We start from the raw sequence: 22,049 nt of genomic DNA on the forward strand, positions 1-22,049 counted from the left end.
AGATCAAAATAGAAATACAAAATTCTAGAGATACTCTGTAAATAAGGCAACATCTATGGAACTAGAAAACAATCTTTTGAGAAGTCATTGACTCAAAACGTTAACTCTCTCCCTCTGTAAATATTGCCTGATCTATTGAGTATCTCTGGCATTTGCTAGTTTTATTTCAGATTTCCAGTATCTGCAAGTTTTTGACTCTCATTTGAAAAGAAATTCTCCTTAGTCCTGATGCAGACACTTGACCTAAAATGTCCATTACCCTCTTGCTCTACAGATGCTGTTTGACCCACTGAGTTCCTTCAGCAATTTATATCTTGCTCCAGATTCCAGCATCTGCAGACTTGTGTCTCCATTTCACTCCCTCACTGCAAATTCTCTTCAAGGCATGCTAATACTGAAGAAGTTTACTTCCGCTCTTCAATGGGAGCTCTGTGAGTCCCTCGTCCACTGTTCCGCCACTGTTGTTTTTCCTGTTTGAATTCTGATGGAGGGTTTCAACCTGAAACATGGAAAATCCCCTTTGCCTCTGCAGATGCCAAGTTCTTCCAGCAATATGTGTTTAGCTTCAAATTTCAGCATGTGCTGTTACTTGTTTCTCAATTATTCTCCTAGTGTTCTTATGAAATTAGTTTTATACCAAATACATTAATCTTGAAAGTTTGGCTTAATAGTAACATGATCAACATTCCATCATTTTTATGAGAAAAAAATATTGTGAAATTGGTTTATGCCTTATCTGCAGCAAATCTTCATTGCTCGTGAATTTCCTTGATCGATTATGCCATTTCCAATATAACTATCAGCATTCTCTAATATTTATTCATATATATTTTCCATGGCAAATGAAGTGCACTAATATTGATTTGTATCTCACAGTTCAGTCTTAGCATGACTCTACATTACCTAAAAGTGTGTAATAGTTTTTAAAAGATGTGCAATACATTTGGAGAAAACTATCTATCTCAGCATACACAAAACAGTTACTTTTATCTTCTCACTAACTATTTAGCCATAATGCATAATAAAAGGAAGAACAAGAAATGTTTCTTAATAGCTCAGCAGCCTGTCATAAGTACAGTAATACAATATTACTCTAAAGTGACACTAGATCTGGAGAGGAAATTTATTATCAAACACAATTCTCATAGGATCTTGGTAATATTAATGACAACTTTTTGACATTCATGTTGAGTCATGCCAACTTGATATAGATGAATCTGCACAAATTTATTTTTATTCTATACCATGGAAAGAAGAAACAAGTGACTAAATCAAAAACAAAGGCTGTTCTGCAGAAATCCTGGTGATATAATGTTAGTGATTGCACCTGGACAGCTCAATAAAAAGTCAGGTTTAACTGTCACTCTAATTATGCAATTTTTGGTGTTTATTGTCAGAGCAGGAACAATTCAGTACTGTCACAGTGAAGTACATGAAACTGGAACACTAATTGAAAACAGATGTGGCTAATAGCAGTTCTGAGTGGTAAAAAATGGAATAAATAATAGACAACGCATGGGCACAATTTTATGTGTTCATCAGGAAAAGGCAAGATGAAAGGCAGCATACATTGCATTAGCTTTATAATCTTACTAATGTTTTTAGATACTAGGAAAAATGTGCTGGACTAAAATGGATTTGCCACATTGACATCAATAATGAAGTTAACAATTTCTATACACAATTCTCCATTTCATTCCTTATCCATAAAATTTTCATCTGGAAGAAGTCAACTAAACACCAACAAAAACACATGAAGACTTTATTTTTAAAGGGAATACAGCATTTTAAAAATGCTTAAGATTTGGGTTGGAACACAAATAGGTGACAAATGGAAATGTATGTTTTGTTCATCTTTACTTCCAAAAGTAAATTAACTCTGCTCAAAGTAATGAACACAAGTTCTCACACACAAAATTTGGCAGAAACCTGCATTAATTTCATGAAAATAACTGCTTAATAGCAATCCAAAGGCAACAATTTCCCACATTTACTTGTTTGTGAGAGCCTGTTATGTACAAATTTACTACCATGTGTGAACCCTTGAACAAGAAAATCATACTATTAAATATTTTAGCATTTTTTGGGGGGACATGATACGGCACCGTATATGTGTACCTTTTCCTCTTACAGCTCTGTAAAAGAAATGATAAATTGCTTGCTCTCTGAAAGGTAAAACTAATCAAGCTATCTATCTCTTTCAAATTACACCTATGCCTTTGCATTTTGTTCCTCTCAAATCTCCCAACTACACTTCAGCAATGATGAAATCAAGACTTGACCAACATTATCATTCTTTGTGGACTGCTAGAAGAGTCACATAACATAATTTGTTGTTTCAAGCCTTGAAATGCTTAAGATTAGCATTGGTTTTCAGTTTTTTAAATTTTATTTTAAAAGTTTTAAACCTTGGTGTTTTTGAGTCTTGTTGAAAATTGGGGGTGGGGGGGGGGTGGGAGGGGGAAGTAAAACTATCAGCTTCCACCAAAACAACCAAAGAAAGCCTGTGGTGATTTCCCCTACTGAGGACATGCTTCCCTTACTACTCAATAGGCAAACTGCCTATTTGAATTTTTCGTGTTATAGTTGATCATCACCTGTAAGGAGACTTCAACATCGGTGTTTGAAGTGTCCTCCATAATTTCGAACACGATGTTACTTTTACGTGGATCCAGAGATGAATCTGTGAAAAGCAAAAATTATGATTTTAATATGGGTTATAAACCGTGAACAAATTTAATTACAGTAAAATTATTGTAAATGACAAAAGATCACTTACAAATCAGCAGAAATAAAATGTATGACATTGGAGGATTTGCAATATTTTCCACCTACACTTGCATGCTTGTTATAGTGGACAATGAGCTTTACAATAATATGCATTATATTTGGAAAATACATGGAAATTATACTATGACTTACCAGATCTCTGAGCAGTTGCAGAAGAGTAGATGGTGTTGTCTTTATACTTCGGTCTGTAGAGATGAATTATGATATCTCACAAAAGATTTTATAGGTGGCCAGCTGGTACTACTTTCACCCTAAATTCTGCTGATTTTTGAGATTAATATTTTTTTATTAAAATCAAAATCTGATATATTCAGAGGCTTAAAAAAGTTAACTTGTCAAATGATGTTAAATAGTATTTCGTATCACTATTAAAAAAAAAACAGGGTTTCTTTATAGTTTACCTGATATTCAGAAGTTCATCCCTAGATTAAAAGGGTCACTTTTACATCAACCTGGAATCATTTTAATAAAGCTCCTTCAATTTATTTACACTACTACACCTAGCCACATCTTCACATTCTGTCTGCAGTTTTTATATCCATACTGACACTATACCTCCTCCAATGCTTTCAAAATGTCAACTGGCCAATGGGACACCTTTCACCTATTTCAATTCTAATCTCTCAAACCGGGAAGGTCATTGTATGATTCACTTCCCATACCTGCACCCCTGCTTACAGTATTCCATGCCCCAAGTGGTTTACATAGATTTTTGTAAGCTGGTCAAAATGGTTGGGGCACATGGGCGTATATAGGAAATGGATAAGAATGTAAATCGACTAATTGGTCGTTTTACTGATGAAACAATAATTGGTGGAAGAGAAGAATATTGTGAAAGGATACAAAGGGATATGGGTCACTTTGAAAGTTAGGTGGAGAAATGGTAGATAGAATTAGGAGGAGAAATTGCACACTCAAGCAAGTGTGAGGTAATACACTCTCGGTGGCCATTTTATTAGGTACACCTACTCGCTAATGCAAATATCTAATCAGCCAATCATGTGGTAGCAACTCAGTGCATAAAAGCATGTAGACATGGTCAAGAGGTTCTGTTGTTCAAACCAAAGAGCAGAATGTGATCTAAGTGACTTTGACTGTGGAATAATTGTTGGTTCCAGATGGAGTCCTTGAAGTATTGCAGAAACTGCTGATCTCCTGAGATTGTCTTGTACAACAATCTCTAAAGTTTACAATGGTGTGAAAATCAAAAACACATCCCTGAGTGAAAACACTTTTTTAATGAAAAAGGTCAGAGAATGGCCAGACTGGTTCAAGCTGATAGGTAACAATAACTCAAAAAGCCATGCATTACAACAGTGGTCTGTGAAGAACATTTCTGAACGCACACCATGTCAAACCTTGAAGTGAATCAGCAGCAGAAGGGGGCAATGAATACATACTTGGTGTTCACTTTATTAAGTTCAGAAGATATCTAATAAAGTGGCCACTGAGTATATTTTGGGACATCAAATATGAACAGGATAATAAATGGCACCAACCTGAAAAACACTAATGTGCAAAATGCCATGTGGTGCAATTTCATGGCACCCTGAAACTGGGAACACAGGTAGCATTAGAAAGACTGCAGAAGATAATTTACCAGGATATTGTCTTGACTGGAGAGCTTTACATAGGGAGACTGGACATGCTAGGTTTACTTTCACTGGAACTTTGAAAGATGATGGATGGCCAGAGGTTTATCAGACTATGATGACAAAGGTTTAATATTAAAGAGAAGTAACCTAAAGGAGATCTGAGGGACATGATTTCCCACAGAGGGTGGTGGCAATAAGGAATGAGTTGCAGAAATGGTAGAAAGCAGACACAATTCCAATGCTTAAAAGGCATTTATTTGGGTTGGTACTTGGAAAGAAAAAGAGGGATACAAGCCTAACACTAACAAATGGGTTTAGTGCAGATATATATCACAGTCTGCATAGATGAGCATCGGGCTAAAGGGTACAATTCTGTACTGTGTCTTTCTATATTTGGCTGTATCCCATTTTTTCTTCCTAATTATGTGCCTGAGCAATATCATCCAAAACAATAGAAGTTTCCACTCGCATATTGAATACACCCCACTTTGACTCACTGTCATTTCCCTTAACCCTCCTTTACCTCCAAAGGATGCAGCAGTTCTACAATAAACAGTATTATATGAGCAAGAATTTCCTTTTAACTTAATGTGGAAATTAAAGCAATTGTCTTTTGACCTATCATAAATTCTAATTCTTAGCCACAAGCACCTTCCACTTTTGTCTGCAAAACAAATGCATAGAATAGGTGACTATAGTAATATGGATACAAAATTGGCTTAGTTACAATCTTGAGCTGGAGGTAGGTATGTAGTGGCATACTAGAGGTATTGACTTTTCTTATATTAAAATACTTTGACGTGCAGTGCATTTTTCATCACTTGATGATAAACTATGTAATATGTAGGTATGTGATGAAACAAACAAGAGGAAATTGCGGCTAGTGATATGAGCAAACACAACACAGTATAAATTGATACACTTTGACAACATGGATTAGCAAATATGTTAAGATAGAGAGGATACGTATAATTCTAATGGGTGCTGCAGAAACAGGGACTCTAGTAAATAGATCGTAACACATCGGAGCAGAATTAGGCCCTTGGGCCTATCGTGTCTGCTCCACTATTAGATTAAGGCTGATTTATTTCCCCCCCTCAAATCCATTCTCCTGTGTTCTCCCAGTAACCTTTGATGCCTGACTAATCAAGAACCTATCAACCTCTGCTTCAAATATACCCAATGACTTGGTCTCCATAGCCATCCATGGCAATTAACTCCACAGACCCACCATCTGTGACCCACCAAGTTTGTAAAGATGACAACACAAAAAGAAAATACAAAAAGGAGACTCTCATCTTTATAAATAAGCGCCTATGATATAAAAGCAACAAAGTACACTGAAAGTACAAAGTAAAAGTACAGTGCGTAAAAAGAGCCCAAAGGATCATTGGGATCTACATCACCAATTCTTGAGGGAGTGTCACTGTTTGCCTCCCTCAAGTTGGTAGAAAACAATCAACTACATACCACCTTTTGTGGACTGTTATTTAGCAAAGTTGGGAGTCATGGTGTCAATGTCCTTTTTATTGAGTGCTTCAACTTCAGCAACAAGTTTATTCTGTGGCCACATATACCACATCATTTTATCCTCATAACTCTATGTGTTACCTCATCCAAATATTTTGTCATTGGTTAAATACCTTTCCTTTTGCTTTAAATAACAAATTCATGCTGGCTTGCCTCATTAAATCCATTTTCCTAATTGTGATATTAACACCATCCAAAATAACATTTCTAAATATTTTTCAACCACTGGAAGTTAAATTACAGGGATTATCCTTAATCTTGTTTTGGACAAGTGAGTAGCATTTGTAATGCTGTAGCCACTTGGCACCATCCTTCCCACACCAACTCAGAGTCGTCAAGGAAAACAGGAAGATTATGCTCAGTACTCTCACTCCAGTTTCCTCCCATTCTTTGCTCAGAATCCTACAATGTATTCTATCTCATCTAGGTATAGAGACATAGAATAAAACACTAAGAGCAGAAACAGGCCCTTTGGCCCATCTAGTGTGTGCTAAACTATTATTCTGGGGAGTCCCATCAACCTGCTCCTGGACTATGGCGCTCCATAAACCTTCTAGCGTACCTATCCAGATTTTTTAGATATTGAAATCAAACCGCATGCACCACTTCCACGGACATCTCGCTTCACATTCTCACCACCCTCTGAGTAAAGAAGATCCCCCTCATAGTCCCTTTAAATAATTAACCTTTCACCCTTAACCAATGATCTCTAATTCCAGTCTCAACCAAATTTAGTGAAAAAAGTCTGGTTGCATTTATAACTCAATTTTGTATAACTCTATCAAGTCTCCCTTCATTCTCCTACATTCTAGGTAATAAGGCCCTCACCTATTCATGCTTTCCCTATCACTCACTAGCAACATCCTTTTTAATTCCTACAGGATGGTGACCTGAACTGTATACAATGCCCCCAAATTAGGCTTCAACAACATCATAAACATCAATACTCCAATTCCCGTACTCAGTACTCTGATTTACAAAGGCAAAGTGCCAAAAGCTCACTTTACAACCTTATCGACCTATGACGCCACTTTCAAAGAATTATGAATCTGTATTCCCAGATCTCTCTGCCCCACCATACTCCACAGTGTCCTACCACTCACTATTTAAGTCCTACCCTGGTTCGTCCTCCCAAAGTGCAACACCTCACACTTATCTGCTTAAATTCCAACTGCCATTTTTCAGTCCATTTTTCCAACTGGTCCAGATCCCATCGCAAGCTTTGATAGCCTTCCTCGCTGTCCACTACACCCTCAATCTTGGTGTTATCTGTAAATCTGCTCATCATATTTACAGCATGATCATCCAGATTTTTAATATAGATCACAAACAACGGACCCAGCACCAATTCCTGCAGCACCACGCTAGTCACAGGCCTCTAGTTGGAGGCAATCATCTACTACAGCTCTCTGTTTCTCCCACAAAGCCAATGTCTCATCTAATTTACTACCTCATCCAGAATGTCAAGTGACTTAATTTTCTTGACCAACCTACCATGCTGGACATTGTCAAAGACCTTGCTAAAGTCCATGTAGACAACATCTACTGCCTTTTGCTCATCAATTTTCTTGGTAATTTCCTCAAAAAACTCTATAGGACTGGTTAGACACAACCAACCATACACAAATCCATGTTGACTTACCTACTTTAAGTTCACTAACATTCCTAATACTGTTATGCTATAAATTTTTTACTTGTGTCCTTCTTTCATGTACACTTTCTCTATTACTCTCTTCCCTCATGAAGACTGATGTTAAGTACTCATTTAGTACCTAACAGTGCCTTCAGCATCCACATGCAAGTTTTGATTTTTATCCTAATTAGGCCCATTCTAATTATGTATTTCACTTCTACCATTTATTTGCTAATAGAAAACTTATGGAATATAGATAAGAAAATCCTTGACTTAAAATTCTCATCACTATTTTCAAGTTATTCTAGGGTTTCACTACTACTGACTTCTCTACCAAAGTGGCCCTCCATGGTCTCAACTCGTCCTTGGTTTTAGACTCTTGATCATCCCATATTTAGGTATCCAGTAATTTGCAGCCCTACTTACAGCTGCCAAGGCCTTAAACTCTCACATTCTCCCCTCAAAATTCCACTACTTTCATTAAGATTTTTACAATTTCCATCACTGGTTAAGCTCCTGGTCATCCTTAATTATTTCACACTGTGACTCGGTATCAAACTTTGTTTGCTAACACCTTTGTGATCCTGTTTGGCACCCTAAAGGAGCCATTATAACAACTCTCATTATTCTTGCTTGTTGATATGTAACAAATCACAAACTGTAACTAATAGTTGTCATTATTTTGTTGATTGACTTATATTTATTCCAAATGTGCAAAAATCTGTGAAATTAAAATAGGGTATAAATGATTTATTGTCAACTAATGCAGTCAGCATCTTAAGTGTTAAAATGTCCTATTTTTCAGTTTCTAATAATAAAACGATCATATTTCTATCTACCTCCACCATGAGCAGTTCCAAGCCTGGTGCAAAAGGAGGGTTGGGTATGGGGCTAGGAACCTCATCCCATAAAAACCCAGAGCTGCAGAAATGCCAACAGAAGCTCCAAAGACCTCATCACACGGAGGAGGAGGATCCAAGATGATGGGTTATATTTGGGGACAACTTGAAAGACTGGGCCAGGACCGAGGACTCTAGCAAGCTGCTGTCAGCAGCCAATGTCCCCTAGGGGTGAAGGGCTTAAGAAGAATACTTATAACTTGATCTAAGACAGTTGCAGCTCAAAGCCCAATCATAAGACTTGAAGAGAAAATGCAAAGTTACACAGTTAGCAGGTATACAGCATTTGCCAGACAAGAAGTGGTAAGAAAATTAATAATAATAACAACTTTATTGGGCATTTTTCATATAGATGATGTAATTCAAAGTACTTTACATTGGGATAAAAATACAAATATGAAAATAAAATTAAAATAAACATGAAAATAAAAGACAAAGATGTTAGTTAAAAGCAAGGCAAAAAATAACTACATTTACAAAATATCAGGAATGTTCCAAAACAGCTCCAATCCAATGAATAACAAAATACAAATATAACTGTCATAAAAAGATATTGACTACATCTACATCAACATGCCTTAAATAGGAGACTGAATAATGGCTACATTTCGGTTCATGTTTGGCTGCAGGATGATGAGAAAATCTCTACTCTTCTTCAAATAGTGCCAAGAGAACCAATAGATAGGTCTTCTATTTACTATCTCAATGCAAAGTACTTCCTTCAGCATTGCATCAAAATACTAACAGAGCTTAATATTTCAAGTGCTTTAATGAGACTTACATTAAAAATCTAAGTTCTCTTGACTTCCAACATCCATTACTCCAAAACATAAGCAACAATACATACAAAAATGCTGGAGGAACTAAGCAGGTCAGGCAGCATCTATGGATAAGAGTAAACAGTTGACATTTTGGGCAGAGACCCTTCTTCAGGACTGAGGGACAAAATTTTCTGTTCAAGAGCATTTCCAATAGAATGTACATTCTACTTTTGTGAAGTTATAATGTAAAGCTACACAAACGTCAAACAGAACATCATCTTATAAATGGATCTAAGCAATTTTGTTACTAAAACCAGATCCAAGTTTTCTTACATACATAAATGGTGATGACAGTTAATATTCTCATCCTCAACAATGGCACAGCCCTGCAAGCAAATGTGAAAGGCAAGGATGAAGAGTCTGCAATTTCCTGCAGGCTGACATGCACACTAGATAACGTATCTTGAATTCCATTTGAGATCTCCACATTTAAGAAACCAATCCTCAGCCAAAATGGCTAAATTAACACACCTCAAAAATAAAAGGCTGAGAGTTCCAGACACTGCAAAGCCTAGATTTCCGCTTCACAGGATCATAGAATATTATAGCACAGGAATGGGCCTTATAAACCTACCTTAGCCTTTCCTGTCTAAGTACCTATATAATTATAATGTTTAAAATGTATTTGGATCTAGATTTATCACCTCCTCTGGCAAGTCACTCAGATAATCATCAGTCTTTGTGTGGAAAAGGTTGCCTCTTGGATCTCCTTTAAATGTCTCCGTTACCTTAAACCTGTGACCTCTTGTTCTAGACCACCCTGCCATGGGAAAAAGACAGTGACCATCCACCCTTCGTGATTATAATGTCATGCCTCAGCTTCCCATGTTCCACTAGAAACAAGTCCAGCCTATCCAATCTTTCCTTGTAACGACTAGCCCTTCATTCCACGCAATATCTGCTGAATCCTTCCTACAGTGTGGTGACTAGAATTATACACAATACATCAAATGCTTTCACCAACATTTTGTATAGCTGCAACTCTTATACTCAACAAAGTATAGTCAAAACCTAATTATAAACATAACAGATTCTGCAACTTCTCAAAATAAAAAGCAACATACACAAAATGCTGAGGTACTTAAGACAGTCAGCATGTATGGAGAGGAATACACAGTTGACATTTCAGACCAAGACCCTCTGGTGTCCCTCCACCTTCCCTTTCTCCCATAGTCCACTGTCCTCTCCCAGCTGATACTTTCTTCTGCCCTTTCCCTTTTCCTCTCATCACCTCCCAGCTTCTCACTTCATCCTCTCATTCTCCACCCATGCACAATGAGATCTCATAAAGGTCACTTATATAAATTACTAAGGTCTGAGCACCAATCCCTGTGATAGATCACTTGTTACAGACCTTGCCAGAAAAACATCCATCCCTTTACCACCCTCTGCCTTATATCATCACTCAATTTTGGACCCAGTTTCTCAATGTACTTCAGATCTCCATGTGCCATATCATTTTGGACAAACCTACCAAGTAGGATCTTGTCAAAAGTTTTAATGAAGTGTAAACCATGTCTACAATGCCCTTGTTACCTCATCAGAAAACTCAAGTTTGCGAGACATGATTACTTCTGCCATGCTCACTCCTAATCAATCCCTACCTTTACAAGTGAACATTAATCTTATCCTTCAGTTTTTTTTCCCAACCTCTTCCCTATCAGTGATGCAAAGCTCACTGGCCTGTACTTTCCAGGCTTATCATTTTTAAATAAGGAGGAAAACATAAGCTCTCCTCTAAAATTTTGGTACCTCACACAACGCTAATATGGATGCAAAAATACCAGAGCCCAGCCCTGGCAGCCTTTCCTCCTTTGTTTGCCTGAGCATCCAAGGAAAGATAGAATTCAGCTTCAGGGAGTTATCCACCTTAAAGTGTGCCAATATTTCTAACACTTCCTCCTTCCTGATATTGACATGCTCCAGAACATCAGCACAGGCCTCACTTAACTCTCCTGCCACCACATCCTACCCATGAGAAATACTCATTTAGGGCCTTGTACATATCTCCTGGCTTCATACGTTATCCCTTTGGTTGCAAAGCAGACCTACTCTTTCATTAGTTTACTTTATTTCTTTTGAGATACTTATACAAGGTTTAGAATTCTCCTCAATCCTACTTGCTAAAGTAATTTTCTGGCTTATTGCTGCTTTCCTAATTTCTTTCTTACTACTCTCCTATATTCCCTAGAAACCTCAAAGGAATCATTTGGCATTAATTTCTCATGAATAACTTTGGATGCTGCATTTTCCTGATCAAAAGCAAGGCTCCTCCATCTTACTATCTTAGCTTTCTACCCTTTCAGGAATACGTTGACTCTGAATTTCTTCCATCTCACTTTCAAATGCCTTTCACCCTGTTAGCTCACTCCTCTGATATAATCACATCAAAGTAATAGATCCCTTTTTATTCAAATAAACAGGCTATGTTGCATGCCAGCTCTAATCTGACTAAGACTCAACAGATAGATGTCACAGTACATGGCAGCCAAATAAGCACATGTAGGGCAAACAAAAGAAAATCTGCAGATGCTGGAAATCCGAGCAACTCACACAAAATGCTGGAGGAATTCAGCAGGCCAGGCAGCATCTAGAAAAAGAGTACAGTCAACATTTTGGGCCAAAACCCTCTGGCAGGACTGGAGAAAAACGCTGAGGAGTAGGTTTAAAAGGTTGGGGGGGGGGGGGTAGGGAAGAGAGAAACACAAGGTGATCGGTGAAACCTGGAGGGTGAAGGATGAAGTAAAGAGCTGGGAAGTTGATTGGTGAAAAAGCGAGAAGGCCATAGAAGAAAGAAAAGGGGGAGAGGAGCACCAGAAGAGGCAATGGACGGGCAAGGAGATAATGAGGGAAAAGGGGATGGAAAATGGTGAAGAAAGGAGACGGGTGGACGGTATTACTTGGTTAGAGAAATCGATTTTCATCTCATCAGGTTGGAGGCTACCCAAACAGAATATAAGTTGTTGTTCCTCCAACCTAAGTGTGGCCTCATCATCGTGGAGGCGATGAATGGACATATTGGAATGGGAATGGGAAGTGGAATTAAAATGGGTGGCCACTGGGAGATCCCACTTTTTCTGGTGGATGGAGAACAGGTGCTCGGCGAAGCCGTCTCCCAATCTACACCAGGTATCACCAATATACAGGATGTCACACCAGGAGCACCGAACACCGTATATGGCCCCAACAGACTCCTGTTTAGGGCCCTGAATGTTAGTGAGGAAGGTGGCGTAGGGGCAGGTGTAGCACTTGTTCACTTGCAAGGATAAGTGCCAGGTGGGAGATCAGTGGGGAGGGATGAATGGACAAGGGAGCAGCATAGGCAGCAATCCCTACAGAAAGCAGAATGCGTGTGTGGGGGGGGAGCGAAAAATGTGCTGGATGGTGGGATCCCATTTGAGATGGTAGAAGTTTTGGAGAATTATGTGCTGGATGCAGAGTCTGGTGGGGTGGTGAGGACAAGAGGAACCCTGTCCCTAAGGTGGTGGGAGGATGGGGTAGGAGCATGGTAGGAAATGGAATATATGCCGTTGAGGGCAGCACTGATGGTGGAGGAAGGGAAGTCGCTTTCTTTGAAAATGAAGGATATCTGTTCTTCTGATGGGAATTTGTGGAACGCAGTGTTTTCACTGAATGCCATGAGAAGTCCCATCTCAGAGAAGAGACAGAAAATCTTTGGCAAGCTGAGTAGAACTTCAGGTTTCCTTGTTTAGTGGGAGTCCTAAACTTGGACTTATATGGAAGGAAATGCATACAAGTGCTCAGTTTCATATCAGACAGGCATAATAAATCTAACGGATTTTAACCACATTGAGTTGGAAATGTAAATGTAATGTCACGTCAGTTATTACAGGATTGAGCTCTTTTGCAGGCACACCAAAGTGCGTCAGTTATCTCTTGCATTACTGTCATAAACTGATGCTAATCTGACTCTTTCTTTGACAGAATCAGGCACAATATCAAGTTCAGCAGACTTTGCGTTTGACCCATTTTCTTACTGTGCAGTATCCTTAGAAACATATTCTGCGGAGATGTTTCCAGTAGTTGAATTTATGTGGATTTTGTAATGTGCTTTCACCTCCTTGTTCTCTTCTGTAGAGACATCCTCATCAAATACAAAGAATCCCAGCCTAACGCAATGTGGACATGTAAAAAAGAAAACTGACATCTATTTCTGCCATAAACAGTTACTAGGATCTAGAGGCACAAAAGCTATTAAAGATGTTAGAGAATGTGAAATTGACCATGTGTACTGGAAACATAATTTGCATTATTCCAGCTGTAAGTAGATTTGAGTGAAATTTCCTGTCTTAATCAACAGTTAACCATTAGATGCAAGTTTTCTCAAGTACCACATGTACTTTTGCAATTAATGTAGGAAATATGCCATTAGGCTTTACAATTCTACCGCCAGGCCTTAAGAACTTTTAAAAAGCTATTATTAATGCTTTTTGAGATAGTGATTTAGATGCATATCATATTTTTTACTGAGTTAAGTATTGTATGTAATTAGTTTTGCTACAACAAGTGTATGGGACATTGGAAAAAAAGTTGAATTTCCCCATGGGGATGAATAAAGTATCTATCTATATAATATTGGTGTGAGACAACTGGTTAAAGGTTTCACAAGGAGAACAGGAGAACGTTGAGTCATAAAATGATCTCAAATTAAATTGTAATCTAGTTGATACTGACCTGAGACAATTTGATAACTCCATCAGTTTTCTCAGTACAATGCACCCAGTGAGTTGGACCTCCGATTGTACATACTTTACATTTTGACTAGATCATTTGATTTTCAAATACAATCAGTTCAAGCATCACAGGAGCACAAGAAAATAGGATTAAGTCATCAGGCCTTTCAAACCTGATGTGGAATTCAACATAATCATGGCTGATCTAAATAGGTGAACCTTAGGCTCACTATTTCTTCCACGAACACAGATGTAACCAGTTTCCATCTACCACACTCTTCTCCACCAGGAAAAACTTGTTCTTGCACTGAACTACTCTTTTGATTCCTTTCCCATTTTACCAATCAAAGGTGGACACTTGCATGGCTTGCCTTTGCTCCAAACCTTGGCATCAATTCCCATACCTTTAGCTGCTACCTTTACGACTATATCAGTGCTGCCTCCTGCACCTAAGCAGAACTCTTCAATTTTATCAACTTTAAATTTCCAACACCTATCTTCCTTTTCTGGATCTCTGTGCCTCCATCTCAGGAGACAAACTATCTACTGACATTTGTTATAACCCACTGACATCCCACTCTGCCAAGACTACACCTTCTGCCATCCTTTCACTTCAGAGAATGTTATCTTTTTCTCTCAATTTTTCAATCTCTGCTGCATTTGTTCTCAAGATGAGCCTTTCCACTTCAAAACATTTGAAATGTCTTCCTCTTTCAGGAAAGATGGCCTCCCCTTTGCTGTGGTTAATGGAGTCCTCAATGGCATCTTCTTCATTTCCCTCACTCATGCTCTCACTCTGCCTCCTGCCCAGACAGAACATGAATGACATTCCCTTGGTCTTTATCTTTCACCACAGCAATGCCAAACAAATCTACATCTGATGTTAGTTCAGAGCCACCTTAACAGCCTCTGATATACAAGATTCCTTAACCCTGGGGTCTACGTTACAAATGGAAATCACAGGTGCATACCATAACACAAACCATGCATGCCTCAACAGGCTTCTAATCAGCAACATTAGAATGACAGTTCCAGAGAGAGAAAAAATGAAATCAAGGCCACTTTGTTTCTTCCACATTCTTGAAGCTATTTTTTAATTGAGCACAAGCTTGGCAATTATGTGAAACTACTTCCTTCAAGCAATCAAATCTACTCAAGTTTTCTAACAGCACAATTCACACCTATTTTTTTTTAAAAAAAAATGCCCCTGCAAAGAGTCTTTATTGCAGCCTGCTGCATTGTGAAGATAGCAACATAAAACTCTCAAATTCACAAGGATAGTATATTTAGAGTTATAGACTTGTTAATCATCTACAATAGCTCAGAATTAACATTTTGATCAAGATTAACCATACATTTAGAAGTAATCACAACTAAGTTTTGTATTATGGTGCACCAATGCAGTTGTATACACTGTTTTCAGCATAACTTTCAAAAAAGCATTTGCTTTTCTCCAACAAATCTCCTGCCTTTCAATAATCAGAATAGCATTCAGTTTAGCAGATGTGCAGATAACACACTACTGTTTATTTATGACTTCACTGCGAAGAAATCATTGACCACTTGAATCTGCTGCCACATCTGCCCTGTTGGCAGTCACACAAATAGGATCACTCGCTACAGCATCCTGATTACTTAGAAAGTTGCCCAGCAGCCATTTCTATTTGAACATCATATTTTTATATAAAATGTAAGACAGGACTTTCCTCAATAATGAAAAGCTGCACTTTTGACTACAGAAATACTTAGCAGTATCTTTGGTAAATTAAAGACTTGCAACTGACAATGAAGTGTTAATGGCCACAATAAAATAAATGGACGCACAATACCCAATTATAGCTATAAATTGTCTGCCAAACGAAGCACTGTTGCACCACCAGTGGTAGATGTGCTAATATTATACCATACCCAGGATGCACAAGCACTTACATTATAGTGTCCCCTATGGGAATTGATAATGGAAATTTAAAAAATGAGGACAAGGTATACGGCTATAGAATGAAGAATGAATCAAGTTAACCTGCCTTGGTCCAATTACTAATTAGCCTCTAACCCCACCTTTACCCTCAATGCCTCCAAATATTTAAATTTACCAATTATTAATTTCTTAAAGCTACATAACTATAGAAAGTTTAATATTTTTCCATTAATGTGCTCTTTGATTGAGAATACACTGTTTTTTCCTGTTACAACCTGGAAAATAGAAAGAGTTCTACTTATTATTATCCCTCTGCTTCTCCTTTGTCTGTGAACCAGGAGTATATTAGACAAAGTAATAGATGACAAGGTATAGTTAAACCAATTTTAAATTTAAGGAAAATAAACACTGAAATAATGTGTGATAAAATTTTGAACTGTGTCCAAGGCAATGGAGCAAATATGTTTTCTCCTAGCAGCCAGCATGGTCCCAATGAGCCACAAAACCCATTTCTGGGTTATTATTATTAAGTTAAAAAATCACTATTAATATGGACATATAACAACATACCGTAATTAAAATATTTCAATCCAACTACTTAGATCCATTGTTGCCTATAACACCATTTAAAATATTAAATTCCAAAACGTATCACCAAATCAATTAAACAGAATTATGTTGTGATATACTATCCTGATGGCACTCCATGCTGTGCTGTTCAATGTCATGATTGAGCCTGAATTCTAAGTAATTTACACTAAAGACAATTGAGAATATGAACATTAAAAATGCAGATTTGTAACTAGAAGAGATTTGAACATTTATCTTTCATTATACTCCCTAGAAAAGTAATTTGATCTGTAAACATAATTCTACTGATAAATTCCACGAAGTCACAGAATGCAATAAGTATGCACTGTCATCCAAAACAAAATGGTAGCTATATCACCATCACAGATACAGCACTTTTTAAAAAAAGTGAATCTGAAAAATACCAGTTAAAGCAGAGTTTATTCAGTAGATTTTGTAGTATTCAGCACATAATGAGAGATTTATTATAAACTGGAAACCAATGTATTTACTAGAATTTGAATCTCAACAGCATGAAGTCATAATACCATTAAACAAAGTGAGTGATAAATCAGGAATATTACAAAGAATACAGCACATCAACCTAAATGAAGGAAAAAAATATCAAATTGTTAAGATAGTAAATTGGGTAATAATATTATCAATCAAATATTGCCCTCTGCAAATCATCTACCAATGCAACAGGTCTACAGCAGAAACAATCTCACTGGCTCTCCGCTATACTTTGGAGCACCTAAAAAAAACAGCAAAGTATACAACAGGCTGTTGTTTATCAATTACAGCTCTCTATTCAATACCATCATCCCTCAGTATTAGTCACCAAGCATCTGCACCTGAGTCTCTGTACCTTCCTCTGCAAATGGATCCTTATCTTCCTCATCACAGATTGGTAATAACATCTGCTCCTTGGTGACAATCAACACAAGCTCACTTCAAGGATGTGTGCTTAGCTCACTACTTTCTCTTTGCTCATGACTGTGTGGCTAGGCACAGTTCAAACATCATCTATAAATTTGTAGATGACACCAATGTTATTGGTAAAATCACAGATGCAATGAAGAGGCGTATAGGAGTGAGATGGACCAGCTGTTTGAATGGCATCACAACAACCTCACACTCAATGTCAGCAAGACCAAGGCATTGATTGTGGACTTCAGGAAGAGGAAGTAAGGAAATCAAACACAGTACTCACTGAGGAATCAGCAATGGAAAGGGTGAGCAGGGTGTCAACATCTCAGAGGACCTGCCCTGGCCCCAAATTATTGATACAATCACAATAAAGGCACACCAAAGACTTTTGCAAATGTCTGACTAGTTGCATTACAGCCTGGCATGCTGCCTCCAATGCACAGGATCACAAGAGGCTACAGAGGGTTGTAGGCTCAGCCAGCTACATTAAGCCCACAGCACACCCTACCATCAAGGGCATAGTACCTCAAGATGAAAGCATTCATCATTTAAGACCCTCACCAGCTGGGACATAGCTTCTTCTTGTCACTACCATTGAGGAGGAGATACAGGAGCTGAAGCCCACACAATGATTCCGAAACAGTTTCTTCAGATTTCTGAATGGTCCGATCACACTATCTCCTATTCATTTGTATGTACTATTTATTCTGTAATTTATAGTAATTTTGCCTTTGCACTGTACTGCTGCTGCAAAACAATAAATTGCACATCACATAAGACAACAAAAGAAAACGGATTCAGATTCTAAAATTAAAATAAACAACCAAGTACATTATGTGCTAAATAATCAACTATAAATGTGCATCTTACATAATTCAAAGTAAAAAGTACATTTATCAAAATATCTATACAATATATAACCTTGAGGTTCATCTTCTTGCAGGCAGTCACAAGACAAAGAAACACAATAGAACCAATTTAAAGAAAATCCCGCACAGCAATACGAAAACCCTCAATGTGTGGGGAAAAAGCAAATCATGCAAACAATAAAAAGTACACAAATAATATTAATCGCAGAGTCCCCAAAAGTGAGCCTACAACCACGGAGCTGGTGAGGCAAGTGAAGCCAGTCCAGGAGCCTGATTGCTGCAGGCCACAGAAACAAAATCAGTTCTGTACTGTGTCGATGGTTGCAGACCACAGCTGCAGTCACTTCAGCTCTGTAGCACCCTGCTCCAATCACGCAAATAAAAAAAAGTAAACAAAAAACACCACAAACTGCAGAGTCCCCAAAAGAGAGTCCACAGCTGCAGAGTGTATTCTGTGCTGAGGTGAGTAAAGCCCATCCAATGGCCCAGTGGCTGCTGGGCAACAACTGCTCCCGAACCTGACGGCATGGGACCTAAGGCTCCTGCACCTTTTGCCTGCCAGCAGCAGTGAGAACAGACCGGTCAAATGCAGCCAGATGCACTAGACACCGGTTCCTTTTCTACTCTTGTTCTTGACGATTTTAATCTTGCTTGACGCTTTAATCATCGCAGAGTAATAGAGCCGACCATAGGTTTGTGTTCCAAATTAGGAGTCACCACAGCGTACACCCCCAGTAATGGTCTTAGCTGCACTTTCTGTCTCATTAATACCAAACCTTCCGGGAGATGACAGAAGCACCAGGTTGTTTTATTAGTTACTTATGTTTTGATCAGTTTACCTGACGACGCCATAAATGCTCAATTGTTAACATTCTAATGTAAAATGATGTAACGTTGCAAAATATTGTTAAGAATATATGATCTGAAAGTGATGGGGGAATTTCTGTCTGGAATATAAATTGAATTGCCCTAGATTACTTGGTTCAAAGTTCAAAGTAAATTTTATTATCAGAGTACATATATGTCACCACATACAACCCTGAGATTATTTTTCCTGCGGGCATACTCAGGTTATTAGGCAGACACAGATATCTAGGAAACACTACATCACGAAAAATTAAAAGGAGTGCATCCTCATTCGGGAATGCATTTATACATATCCCTTTCAAAACAATTAATAGCAGAATTAATGCTATGAATCACATTTTGTCTTTTCAGGCAAGAAAGACTCGAGGATAGCCAGGAAATTTTAAAGACGCAAAGTTAATCAAGAAGAAACAAATCCTTTAATAATCAATGCTTCCAGAAATCAAAGAAAAGCTTTAAAACCCCAGTTTAGGCCCCAGCGGAGCAAGCCAAAATACAACCTAACATGATTGCAAGCGTCAACTCAGCTATAGACATCTAAACTAACCACACGGAATTCAAATAATCTCTGACGCCATTTTCTGCGACAACAGCGATCCAATCAATACTTAACAGGGGCGGGTCTGGGTCATCACGTTAGCTTGATCCGCAATGGATCGCTCTACAAAACCATTTAATGGTAAGGAAAGAATAAAAAAATGGAGGTGATCTTCCGTGTTTTAAAATAAATTCTGGCAATTGTGCTTTTCATTACTCTCTAAAGAAACTCAAGAAAGCACGACGGCCAGTGTACTAGAAAAAGGTAATACCTCAGAGTCGACACTCCGTCGGCAACGCCAATTTTGTTTCACAGCTGCAGATCCGAGCGTCAACCCGGCAACGGCGCGTGCGGCTCTCAGCACTGACGTAGGGCCAGACGCATGAGCGCGCGCGACACACGGCATGCTGGGTATGGGAGTAGGCACGCTTGCGCTCGTGCCCGTGTCCACAGCGGCGCGTACTCGCTCGTTTATCCTCTGCGAACGATCCGTGTTCACTTTGCCCCGTTCTACTGACAACACTCCTGGTGATGAGGAAGTTATCACTAGGAGACTAGAGAGGGGAGACGTCAATGGTGGAAAAAACAATCCAATTCTTCCAACCTCTCCGTAAAGCTAATATACTCTTACTCTTAATACAGGCAACATCCTGGCGAATCTCTTCTGCACTACTCTCCAAAGTCTCTACATTCATCGTATCGTGTGTGTCTCCACCACAATTATACACAATACCCCAAATGTGAGTCAGCCAAAGTGTATACAACTACAGCAGGAAGCATCTTGGTATCTTGTCTCCATGTGTAAAGTTCTTTATGGTCCTTAACTGCCCCAAATCTATGAACTACGATCTGTGTGGGAGACTTTCAGATTCTCTTTATGTTAGCAGCTAGTCTACCGTCGTACTCTCTCTTTGCCCCTTTTATTTCTTACTCACTTTCCCCCTGATCTTTCTGTTTTAGATTCAGCCATATTTTTATTTGTATTAACACGCTGATAACCATCATACAGCATTTACAGATAAATTTAACCGGATAATGAGGGACAAAATTGGACCCCTGGAACAGTCGCTTTTAACGTGGCCCACTCCACATCCACCCCCAAATCACAAGCTGTAGGTTGGGCGGGGCTGTGTGCAGCACGACCACTCAGCAAGTATGCAGCAGAAACCTGGCTCTGTTTGCCACGCATGTTATAATATTTTTTTTAATGTGGCAAGAAGGATGCTGTTACTGCAGTGGGGTCATCTGCCATAAACAGCTAAACTGTAGAGAGACAAGGATGTGGAAAGTCTACGAGTACAACTTCCATTAAATCCCAAATACTTAACAGATTTTGAAAGGAAGAAAGTAGTAGATAAGGCCCAGTCCTTCACGAGTACCATTGAGCACATCTACACAGAGCGTTGTGGCAGGAAAGCAGCATCCATCATCAGGAACCCCAACACGCAGGCCATGCTCTCTTCTCACTGCTGCCATCAGGAAGAAGGTACAGGATCCTCAGGACTCACACCACCAGATTCAGGAACAGTTATTACCACTCAGCCAACAGACTCTTGAGCCAGTGGAGATAACTTCATTCAACTTCACTTGCCCCATCATTGAACTGTTTCCGCAATCGATAGACTCACTTTAAAGGACTCTTCATCTCATGTTTTCAACATTTGTTGCTTATTTGTTTGTTATTATTACTTCTTTTTCTTCTTTTGTATCTGCACAGCTTGTTATCTTTTGTACACTGGTTGTCTGCCCTGTTGGGTGTAGTCTTCCATGGATTCCATTAGTTTCTTGGATTTACTGAGTATGCCCGCAAGAAAACAAATCTCAGGGTTGTATATGGTAACCAGGAAGTACTATGATAATAAATTTAATTTGAACTTTGAATTTGCTTTTCTTGGTGAGTATATACTTTTTATTGCCACGTGGAATTTGGATATATAATAGCATATTTAAAATTATTTGCCTTAAAAATTAAATTATTATTTTAAAATACTACCTAAATGCTAGTTTTATTTTTACATGTATATTCAATACTGATACTTTTTCACGTGCGGTCGTACTTACTATAATTCTTCAACCTTTACTAATTTTCTGTAGAGCCTACTCACACAATTGTATTGTTGTTACTGATTATATATAAAATTTTTCTCACCCTTTATGGGTGGTGCATATGAATATTTCTCCCTCAATCTCGGGTCATCTACCAGAGGCCTGGGAGTTGAGGGTTCGGTGCACTATCCTTGCTGTTCCTAGTAATGCGCTCTTCTGCACAGAGATCTCAAATGTTGTTCTTGGGATTTGTTGGAACCACTCTCCCAGTCCAGGTGTCACAGCTCCACGTGCTCCTATCACCACCAGGATTACTCTGGCTTTAACATTCCACATCCTTTCTATCTGC

At 38.5% G+C, this 22,049-nt stretch overlaps 1 protein-coding gene across 10 annotated transcripts in view; it reads right to left on the reverse strand.

The window, feature by feature from the left end:
- rnf6 (ring finger protein (C3H2C3 type) 6) overlaps window positions 1-22,049 on the reverse strand; it is a 79,267-nt gene that overhangs the window by 27,443 nt on the left and 29,775 nt on the right. For 2 of the 10 annotated variants that reach the window (XM_073043770.1, XM_073043774.1), the window contains exons 5-6: window positions 2,923-2,975; window positions 2,598-2,683 (exon numbers count right to left, since the gene is read on the reverse strand). In XM_073043770.1, coding sequence (XP_072899871.1) covers window positions 2,598-2,639 — 42 coding nt within the window. In that variant the 5' untranslated portion in view covers window positions 2,640-2,683; window positions 2,923-2,975. Of the gene's footprint in view, window positions 1-2,597; window positions 2,684-2,922; window positions 3,052-19,925; window positions 20,038-22,049 lie in introns of those variants that run through there. The other 8 variants (XM_073043767.1, XM_073043773.1, XM_073043772.1 and 5 more) reach the window with 7 other exon arrangements.

This window comes from Hemitrygon akajei, chromosome 4 (assembly GCF_048418815.1).
Source record: "Hemitrygon akajei chromosome 4, sHemAka1.3, whole genome shotgun sequence".
In the NCBI taxonomy this organism is placed as follows: Eukaryota; Metazoa; Chordata; class Chondrichthyes; order Myliobatiformes; family Dasyatidae; genus Hemitrygon; species Hemitrygon akajei.